Consider the following 10,462-nt stretch of genomic DNA (forward strand, 5'->3'; position numbering starts at 1 on the left):
TGACCAAAACTTTAAATACTGATGTCGGTGTAGCTTCAGACTTCTCTTAACACTCAGTTTCTTACAGTTTTTTCTACTCTTGGATCTGTGAGGTCATAGAAAAGGCATAGCTCTAGTACGGTCACCTCATGTTGAGAAGCTCCACCCACCTAATATCTATGAGGGGCAACCAATCAGAAGAAAGATCCTTTGTGGGGACAGAAATGAAAACAGCTTGTTTCAGATAGAGAATGAACTGACGGGCTGCATCAAGGCCCAGAACGACATAAAGAGGGATTATTTTAAACTGTGACTCATGCAAAGCTGCTCTAACAGAGTCCAAGAAAAAAATATGGAACTGAAATAAACAGAATAGATTCACACAGAAATATGTGTGCTAATACACACATTCATACAAAGAAACTTAATATAAGCAGGAAAATGTAAAAGTATCGATACAGGACAAAAATAAAGGTAAACACAGTGTTGAGCATTTAATTACGCAAATAAAATCAAACAAAAACTCGACTTTCTGATTGCTACGTGGACGCAGAGCAGAGCTGCTGTCATTAAACTGATCTACGCTGGTTTTAGTCGCAGCAGCTTCTTCTTCTTCTGTTTGAGATTAAACCGGTGTCAGCAGCAGGGAGGCTTTAAGATGTTTCAGAGTCAGCAGAATCACAGACAGACGTGTGCTGTCCTACACGCTAAGTATTAACATGTTTTATATACGATTCTGTCAGACAGCATCTCCACCGTCAGCCGGCTTCTCTCCTCAGCAGATGTTGCTGTAACGTGGTTCCTGCTGCAGACACTCGGATCATTCAACGTGCAGCATGTGCACGGTGAGAAAAGAAAAGTGGACTTTGTGATGTCTGGCAGATTAACAGCAGAACTTCTTTGATTTGTACAGAAAATCCTTCAAGGATTTTGACTTTTGAATGTTTGCTGCTGAAATTAATGCAACTCTGCAATAAGCAGCATTGTCTTCTTCTGTGGTTTTATGTAGAAAGACCCTCTGCAGACTCAGCAGAAGAAGACTTTTAATGTATTTATCTCACAGCAAACAAACAATGTTTGTTATAAAGAGTTTGTCAGAAGCAAAGTGGCAGATGCTAATGTATGCTAACACGAACACCAAACTCCCCACCTTCTTCTGATTGGCCAGCTTACCAACCTCACTGCGACAGGAGTGACTACCAACTCGCACTCTCCCATTTTACCTGAGCACACCTGCACTTCACCACACAATAACACACAAAATTACACCACATACATGTTGAAGGTCATGTGATCACATCACGTGACAACAATTTCCAATCAAATTAAAAAGATCACTTCATGGGTCAAAGCACCAAAAACAAAGCAAATCAGCTTTACGTAGAGTGTGGGACCAAAAAACGTTGTGCGTACGTTTCATCATGTAGAGCGTTTGGAGAGCATGACGCTAAATCAGCCGCTTCCTCTGACAGCACGCTGAAGCCAACGAGGCCTGCTTCTACACAAACATGTCTGCTTTCCCCCCTTAAACCGGCTCTGTTTAAACACACACTGTTTATAAGGACGATAACCCCGACCTGAGCCTGAATCTACCCCTAAACCCGCACGGTCAACACACACACACACACACACACACACACACACACACACACACACACACACACACACACACACACACACACACTCCTGAGCTGCCTTACGGTCACACTACATCACAGACAGGTAGACCAGATGCTCTCAGACATGTTGTTCAGGGTAATCCAGCTGTTTTAATGTGTCCAGCACCTGGAAAGCAGCCTCACCTGAGGCCTGCACGATGAAGCAGGACTTTGGTCTTATCCATAAATATGAATGTAAGGATTTCAAAAATAAGAACAGCATAACATGTTTTGCATCGAATATGAACAGAGACATCAAACATCTAGTTTGATAAAAATATGTTTGAGCTTTAATATCTGTAATTCTGTTCACATGTCGACTGTTTTAAAGATATCAGTCCCCTCCTGCAAACTTGAGCTGCCTACAGCTGTCCAAATCCATCTTCAAGCAGCTCTACGTGCCCAAAAGTGCTCCCACAAACATCTGTGCATTCTCCTGATGGGAGGTGGTCAGCTCCTCCCAGACCTGGGTCAGGGCATCCGTGAGCTCCTGCGGTGCAATACACAAACCTCACCTCTGGATTCAGGTCTGAGGAGCATGAGCGCCGATCGGTGGCATCAATGCCTTCGTCATCAAAGAAATGCCTGCACACTCTGAGGCCAGGCATCGTCCTCCACCAGGAGGGGTCTGGGGCCTGCTGCAGGTGGACCCGGCCTGACAGAGTCTGAGGATTTCATCCTGGTTTCTAAGGACACTCAGGTACCGGTAGCTAACACCCGGAGGTCTGTGGGACCGTCCGAGGATTTTCCTCCCCAGGGTGCCAAGCCGGTCCTGCTGGATGTGGCTGAAGGGTCGTAACGTTCACCGCGGCATCTCCAGACTCTGTCTCTTGTGCTCAGTGTGAGCCTGCTCTCATCCACTAGAGCTGGACCTGTTGGTTCTGCACAGTGATGTGAGCAAAGATTCCCGTGCAGCAGGTTTGGCCCTCCTGCAGTCTGATTCTGACAGTCAGTCGGTCAGAAACGTGCACGAGGAGCACGATGGAGGTCTTACTGTAGCATTTGTGCAGTGCTCCTCCTGCTCCTCAGGGAGATGCTCTTCCACAGCTCCCGTGGACACAGAGGAGGAGCCGGTGCACCTGTGCAGCAGGTCCCAGCAGTTGGATGACACCAGCAGAGCACAAAGCAGAACTAGAGAGAAATCGGTCAGGATGAATAATACCTGCACAACCACTCACCTGAGGGTCACACCTGCACAGCCTGAAGCTGAAGTCCTGTTGTGTCTGTGATGATAGAGATTTAAACAGCAGACAGCACACCTGCGGGACTCGCTGTGATGACAAGCCAACACAAAGCACACAACCAAAGCTCCTCACTCAGCTGAGCCTGTTTACACACGGGTGTGACGTCACCGTGACCAGGACACACAAAGTTTTTTGTTCTCTCCTCTCAGATGATTTCAGACATGAAGTGAGCCGCAGACCGACAGCAGCCCGGCTGATTATAAGTGAGTTATTTGGGTTGGTGATGTGGAATGTGACGGTGATGGTCATATGTGCGGTGCTCACCCTCTCGGAGCTGCTCTCCGGCGGTCCCCGGGCTTCCCTCCGCTCCCCCGCGGTGCTGCCGTGGTTGTGCCCGCGCTCAGCCTCCTCCCCCCGGCCGGGCTCGTCTCCAGTCCCGCGTGCTGTTGTGCTGCGGAGCAGAGCGCTGCAGCCCAGCAGGTCCAGAGGCAGAGCTCACAGAGCCGCATGTTCTCCGCAGGAGCTCCGAGATCAGCTGCAGCTGAGAGGTTCAGGCTCTCTGTCAGTGTGGGACATCCGAACACCCACAGCCGCTGCTGCCGCCAGCCAACTGGAAGAGAGCAGCAGCCAAGCAGCCAATGAGAGGCCAGAGGCGGGCGAAGGAGGCAAGGAGGGAAGGAAAGGAGGGAGAGGAGTGTGCTGTGGAGAGCCTGTGCTGATGGTCTTCTGCGGTGGCTGTTCTCTGGCACCAGAGGGTGCCATCACAAACACCTGACTGTGTGTGTGTGTGTGTGTGTGTGTGTGTGTGTGTGTGTGTGTGTGTGTGTGTGTGTGTGTGTGTGTGTGTGTGTGTGTGTTAACTTGCTTTTCACATCTCTCCCTTCATGCAGTGATCTCTGCTTTCACTCTATATTCTGGTCATGTCCACTTTTCAACCAATCAGGATTCAGCCTCTGCATCATTGTAGGGTCTTCACCTCACAATAGGCTTTTTGAGGAGGCCGAAGAGCTTATTGCGATTTGGTGCTACATAAAAAAAACTGAACTGAATGGGCTGTCAGCCTTCTGCAGGACTGCACGCGAGCACGTGTGCGTCGGCTGCACACCTGTCTGCACAGACAAATAAGACACAAATGCAGCACCGTAACTTCAGCATTACTGTGTAAGCTGTCAGCAGCCTGGGATCAACAAATAGTTCTTAAGTCTTTTATCAAATGCGTGTTTTACTCGTTTTATGACATGTAACCTCAGTTTCTGTCAGGATGAAGCTGAACCATCGCTTATTCAGATGCCCCTCTGTGTGTCAGTGATTGACAGACCCATGAGGTTATCCTCACTTAAGTTAAGATCAGATTAAGATCTGACCGGGGAGTTTCCTGACTATGGATCCAAAACACTGATCTGTAACGTGGACAGCTGCAGGAGTTATGGATGGACTGGTTCTTATTTACTCTCTAGTCAAGCACTCAAAGCACTTTATACAGCACGCCGCATTCACACAGGCACATTTGCTTTTCCCAACTTAGTGCTTTCCAGCATTCACACTCCGATGGATGCATCAATATCTTGCCCAAGGATCTTTGGCTGGTGCAGTCAGGGATAGACCACCAACCTTCTGATTAGCAGACGAATACACACTCCCTGCTGATCCACAGAACACTGTAAATAAAGTAAATTCTGATGTTTGTGAATGCTCTTTATTATTTCACAGAAACATGTAAAACATAATTAAATAAAACCTAATGTAGCAAAATATGTGCAACTGCTAAAACTTTAGGTCCTTATTGCGGGTTAAACGTAACGATGCTATGGAAACGAAGTTGTCTTTTTTAGAGCTTCCTTCACAGACTTCCGGACATTTGCAGCTCGGATAATTTGAAGCTTTTGTTTTGAAAGCAGCGGCCGGAAGTAGGTTGTGTGTAGCCGTGTGTTGCTAATGCGGGGCTAGCTCTGAGGCTGCAGATGAAGAACAGTTCCTGCTGCAAAAGAAGCGACAGCGGGTCTTTAGCACAGTTTGGCCCGCTTTAATAATCGTGTCGGTTTAACACGAACTGGGTCAGCTCACACACCCTGACACGGACACCCGGACACGGAGAGCTGGGGGCAGGAGTGGCGGTTCGCTCAGGTATCCGGGTTCGTTAGCTTGTTGCGGGGCAGCGGGATGGATCTGTTCGACGATCTGCCGGAACCGACTCAGACCTCCGGTGAGTTAACGGGAAGGTTTGACGTTAGCAGCAGGGCTAAGGCTCCATCACAGAGCCGAGTGAGCTAACGTTAGCGTTACTGCTGCGGGAGCCGTGCTTCAGTTCACACCCCACAGACATGACTGATCGATTACGCATCGATTCATCGGTCAGCAGCTGCAGGTTTCATTAGCTCAGCGACAGTTTTTCACCTCTAAAATGTGAAATCTGACTGTATAAAAACACTAAATAGTCAGCAAAGCACCGGGAAAATGAAAAGTGACGTATTTCCTTCCATAACGTGGTTGTAGTGAATTACATTTTTTTCTAAAACTCGATATATCCGCGTAAACTCGCAGTTATTGATCTCTTTGATTATTAATAACTGGTATCAGTGAGGAACAGCCAGACAGGCTGTCTCTGAATCATCACCATCTTATCATCTCACCCCCCCCCTCCTCCTCTGCATGTACGTCCCTCCTCTGCACATGCGCAGACCATCTCACCCTTAGATGCTCCTGGCCTCACTTTCCATATCAGTCACGGCTCTTTACCGTTCCTGCTCTCACCTCCACACTCCTACCTTTCTTTCTGTCTGGCTGCCCTCAAACACACCTTCCTCCTCCTCTTCCTCCATCTTTATCCAGCAGGAGGATGTTTTCCACCAGCACCCTTTGCAAACGGACAAAAACCCGTAGCTGGTGCTCCTAAACAGGTCTATGAATTCAATAAAAGTATAAAGAAAAGTGTGAAATTCCACGAGCTGAGATGTGGAGTGTTTGATTTTGGTGATGTTAGACTGTGATGAATGCAGGAACAAACGCAGGTAAATGGCGAGGGTTGTGTCAGGAAGGACATCGGGCTAATGTTTGATGCGATTCCTCCTCAGGTCCTGCTCTAGCACCGCTCACAACTCCACCCCCAACCACCAGAGAAGAAGAGGAGGAGGAGAAAAGGTTGAAACGGAAACGAGATGAAGCACACAGGGAGGAGGAGGAGGAGGAGGTCAAGAAAGTTTGCAAAGAAGGTCTTCAGCTGTTCCACCACAATGTTTGTTTGCTTCTTTTCCTCCAATCAGACGCGAGCACACGTGAATACGACTCGCAGAGGCGAGGGCGGACGCCGCCGGTCTCACGCTCTCTTTGTGTGTCTAGGCCTCCCAGTGCTCAGAGGATACGTGGCGGCAAGGCGTGGCGAGCGCGAGGAGATGCAGGACGCTCACGTGCTGCTGCCGGACATGAGCGGCTGTCTGTCCACGCTGCCAGGAAACGTGTAAGAGGAAGTCACGCCCACCAATCATGATCGGTCACAGCTCCTCCGTGTGGTCTCTCTGACGTCGTGTCTTTGTCTGCAGGTCCCGAGTTTCGTATTTCGCCGTGTTCGACGGCCATGGCGGCGCTCGAGCCTCTGGATTCGCCGCTGAGAACCTCCATCACACTCTCGCCAAGAAGTTCCCCACAGGTGAGTTTCCTCCACGCTGTTCACGACCCGCAGTGGTCAATCCCCCCTCGCTCTTATTTTGAAAGTCCAGTTGCTGCTGTCTCCTGTTTCCCTGCTCGCTGTGCGGTCATAGACGTGATTGGATGGATGATGGATGAGGCAGCTGCTTGTTTTAATGCCGCAGTAATAATAGTGATGTTAAAACTGACATAAATCATGTTTAATTATTAGAAGATTTAAACTGCTTTAATATCACGTCATGTCCACAAGAGGGCGCAGTAGTCCAGAGAGACCCAGAGTCATCTGTAAGTTTACTTTGACATAAACGTGCGAGAGAGCCGTGGTGCCTTCTCATTGGTTAAAGCACGTCGTCTCTTTCAGGAGATGCTGAAAACGCAGACAAGCTGATTAAGAGGTGTCTCCTGGACACGTTCAAGCAGACCGACGAAGACTTCCTGAAGAAGGCCTCGAGCCAGTAAGACTCTGAGCGCCAGTGTGCCGCAGCTGTTTTTAAATGTGGAGCAGGAAAAGTTGACGAGCTCTTTGTGTGGACAGGAAACCGGCGTGGAAGGACGGCTCCACGGCCACCTGCGTGCTGGTGGTGGACGACATGGTGTACGTGGCCAACCTGGGAGACAGCAGGGTGAGCCGGCGTTTCTTCACCTCCACCTGCGCTTCTTTTTCTTCCTGTCTTAAGCTTCCTGCTGCGCCGTTTCCGTGTCTGCAGGCAGTCATGTGTCGGATGGAGGCGGCGGCAGACGGACAGAGGAGGTCGCTGACTCTGGCGCTCAGTAAGGAGCACAACCCGACCATCTACGAGGAGAGGATGAGGATCCAGAGAGCCGGCGGCACCGTCAGGTCCGAATCCTTACCGTCCTCCACCAGCGCCTCTCGGCCTCAGCTAACGGTGATGTGTTCGTGTCTCCGCAGGGATGGCCGCGTGCTCGGTGTCCTGGAGGTGTCTCGCTCCATCGGGGACGGTCAGTACAAACGCTGTGGCGTCATTTCGACCCCTGACCTGAGGAGGTGTCAGCTCACGCCCAATGACAGGTAAGGAGAGACCAAAAGGTGCTCCACGAATGTAGAAACAGAATCATTACGTTTAAAACAGCCTGGTCTGTGTACCTGAGCTCACCTGAGCATCAGTGTAGTGACAGTGAAGGTGGAGCTACATCAGTGCACAGCCCGTTGGCGCCAATGAGAGAGTGATGGAGAGTTCACTAACTAGAAATAAAACGTGTTTAATACATAAGATGCTGCACAGTAGAAACAACTGGAAACAGCTGGATTTGGACCTAAACAGCTTTGGTTTGCTGTGATCTGGGAGGCAGGTGTGTGAGCACTGTCCCTGCTCTCTGCAGGTTCCTCATCCTGGCCTGTGACGGCCTGTTCAAAGTGTTCTCAGCCGACGAAGCTGTGAAGTTCGTCCTCGGCGTCCTCCAGGTATCAGCCCGTCCTCCTTAACACCAATCACAAGTCGCTGCATCAGCAGGAAGTGCGACGGATGAGTGTAACAAAATAAGAGCGCAGTTAGCGTGTCTGCAGATTAGCTTCATGTAACTTTGGATTGTTTTTCATCTGTGAGGGTGTAATCTGTCACCCAGGTAATCTAAGGAGCTCAGGAAGAAAAGCAACCGTTTCTTTACGTTTCATGAAGACGTTTGACCTCTCACTGTATGATGGTGGAAGCTGGACCCTTAATCGAATCGAGGAGGGGGCCCAAGGGTCCATCTTTCACCATCTCACAGTGAGAGGTGAGACGTCTTCATGACACTTAAAGAAACAGTCGCTTTCCTTCCTGAGCTCCTTTAGGCTACATGTTCAATCGAGGCTCTGCTTCATAGTTTAGACTTATATGTACAGTGGGGCAAAAAAGTATTTAGTCAGCCACCGATTGTGCAAGTTCCCCCACTTAAAATGATGACAGAGGTCAGTAATTTGCACCAGAGGTACACTTCAACTGTGAGAGACAGAATGTGAAAAAAAATCCATGAATCCACATGGTAGGATTTGTAAAGAATTTATTGGTAAATCAGGGTGGAAAATAAGTATTTGGTCACCTCAAACAAGGAAAATCTCTGGCTCTCACAGACCTGTAACGTCTTCTGTAAGAAGCTTTTCTGTCCCCCACTCGTTACCTGTATGAATGGCACCTGTTTGAACTCATCATCTGTATAAAAGACACCTGTCCACAGCCTCAAACAGTCAGACTCCAAACTCCGCCATGGCCAAGACCAAAGAGCTTTCGAAGGACACCAGGAAAAGTATTGTAGACCTGCACCAGACTGGGAAGAGTGAATCTACAATAGGCAAGCAGCTTGGTGTGAAAAAATCAACTGTGGGAGCAATCATCAGAAAATGGAAGACATACAAGACCACTGATAATCTCCCTCGATCTGGGGCTCCACGCAAGATCTCATCCCGTGGGGTCAAAATGATCATGAGAACGGTGAGCAAAGATCCCAGAACCACACGGGGGGACCTGGTGAATGACCTGCAGAGAGCTGGGACCAAAGTAACAAAGGTCACCATCAGTAACACACTACAACGGCAGGGAATCAAATCCCGCAGTGCCAGACGTGTCCCGCTGCTGAAGCCAGTGCATGTCCAGGCCCGTCTGAAGTTTGCCAGAGAGCACATGGATGATACAGCAGAGGATTGGGAGAATGTCATGTGGTCAGATGAAACCAAAGTAGAACTTTTTGGTATAAACTCAACTCGTCGTGTTTGGAGGAAGAAGAATACTGAGTTGCATCCCAAGAACACCATACCTACTGTGAAGCATGGGGGTGGAAACATCATGCTATGGGGCTGTTTTTCTGCCAAGGGGACAGGACGACTGATCCGTGTTAAGGACAGAATGAATGGGGCCATGTATCGTGAGATTTTGAGCCAAAACCTCCTTCCATCAGTGAGAACTTTGAAGATGAAACGAGGCTGGGTCTTCCAACATGACAATGATCCAAAACACACCGCCCGGGCAACAAAGGAGTGGCTCCGTAAGAAGCATTTGAAAGTCCTGGAGTGGCCTAGCCAGTCTCCAGACCTCAACCCCATAGAAAATCTGTGGCGGGAGTTGAAAGTCCGTGTTGCTCGGCGACAGCCCCAAAACATCACTGCTCTCGAGAAGATCTGCATGGAGGAATGGGCCAAAATACCAGCTACTGTGTGTGCAAACCTGGTAAAGACCTATAGTAAACGTTTGACCTCTGTTATTGCCAACAAAGGTTATGTTACAAAGTATTGAGTTGTATTTTTGTTATTGACCAAATACTTATTTTCCACCCTGATTTACGAATAAATTCTTTACAAATCCTACCATGTGGATTCATGGATTTTTTTTTTTCACATTCTGTCTCTCACAGTTGAAGTGTACCTCTGGTGCAAATTACTGACCTCTGTCATCATTTTAGGTGGGAGAACTTGCACAATCGGTGGCTGACTAAATACTTTTTTGCCCCACTGTATGTTTTAGAAAAAGAGACTGTATGCAAAAGATGGAGACACCCACTGCAACGTCACCCACTGGTTTTGGCCTTAATCCAGTTAAACATGTGAGTTCTGCTGGGTGACCTTCATCCTCCTCTTCATGCCTACAGGACGGGAGCAAAGAGAAGGGGGCGGGGCAGATGGAGGAGGAGCGGCGGTTCGAGGCCGCCTGTCAGCAGCTGGCAAGCGAGGCGGTCAGACGAGGCTGCGCTGACAACGTCACTGTGATCCTGGTTTCTATTGGCTACTGAACTCACCGTCCTCATCTTTGTTTCTGTGTTCTTGCTGCTGTAACGTCCGCTTCTTTTACAATAAAAAAATTTATTTTCCGTCTCCATCAGCTGATTTGTCCCATCAGTGTTTGAATTTGTTAACTTTATTAACACAAACGGGACATAAAGAGGAAACGCATCAGACCGTGCAGCCCGATCATTAAACAACACAGCAGGGACAGGTTTTTTTCTTCTTCTGTGATGCAACAAAAAGTCCAGCTGGATGAAGAAAACATTTCAAATTCTAATTTTATTTGT

The 10,462-nt window shown here is 48.7% G+C and overlaps 2 protein-coding genes across 9 annotated transcripts in view; one reads left to right on the top strand and one right to left on the bottom strand.

Annotated features, from left to right (window-relative positions):
• Positions 1-3,428, bottom strand: part of ltbp4 (latent transforming growth factor beta binding protein 4) — a 67,605-nt gene extending 64,177 nt beyond the window's left edge. For all 6 annotated transcript variants that reach the window (XM_026192607.2, XM_026192606.2, XM_026192605.2 and 3 more), the window contains exon 1: positions 3,146-3,428. In XM_026192607.2, the coding sequence (XP_026048392.2) occupies positions 3,146-3,330 (185 nt within the window). In that variant the 5' untranslated portion in view covers positions 3,331-3,428. The remainder of the gene's footprint in view (positions 1-3,145) is intronic.
• Positions 3,429-4,703: 1,275 nt separating this feature from the next.
• On the top strand, positions 4,704-10,272 carry ilkap (integrin-linked kinase-associated serine/threonine phosphatase). 3 transcript variants are annotated; one of them, XM_026192617.2, is made up of 10 exons: positions 4,707-5,024; positions 5,893-6,030; positions 6,158-6,275; positions 6,358-6,464; positions 6,825-6,918; positions 6,999-7,086; positions 7,171-7,301; positions 7,374-7,493; positions 7,805-7,886; positions 10,043-10,272. In XM_026192617.2, exons 1-10 carry the CDS (start codon positions 4,982-4,984, stop codon positions 10,181-10,183), a joined length of 1,062 nt encoding a protein of 353 aa, XP_026048402.2. In that variant the 5' UTR covers positions 4,707-4,981; the 3' UTR covers positions 10,184-10,272. The 3 variants fall into 3 exon arrangements, with proteins under 3 accessions (XP_080145354.1, XP_026048402.2, XP_026048403.1); XM_026192618.2 differs by having other exon boundaries at positions 4,715-5,024; positions 5,893-6,053; XM_080289228.1 differs by lacking the exon at positions 7,805-7,886 and having other exon boundaries at positions 4,704-5,024.
• Positions 10,273-10,462: the final 190 nt, after the last annotated feature.

This window comes from Astatotilapia calliptera, chromosome 14 (genome assembly GCF_964374335.1).
Source record: "Astatotilapia calliptera chromosome 14, fAstCal68.1, whole genome shotgun sequence".
Classification (NCBI taxonomy): Eukaryota; Metazoa; Chordata; class Actinopteri; order Cichliformes; family Cichlidae; genus Astatotilapia; species Astatotilapia calliptera.

Bases quoted from the DNA above. Each gene is read 5' to 3' on its own strand.
- ilkap (XM_026192617.2), top strand. From the start codon at position 4,982: ATGGATCTGTTCGACGATCTGCCGGAACCGACTCAGACCTCCG. The intron at 6,031-6,157 runs GTCTTCAGCTGT...TTGTGTGTCTAG, and splicing joins CAAGAAAGTTTGCAAAGAAG to GCCTCCCAGTGCTCAGAGGA. The intron at 6,465-6,824 runs GTGAGTTTCCTC...CGTCTCTTTCAG, and splicing joins CGCCAAGAAGTTCCCCACAG to GAGATGCTGAAAACGCAGAC.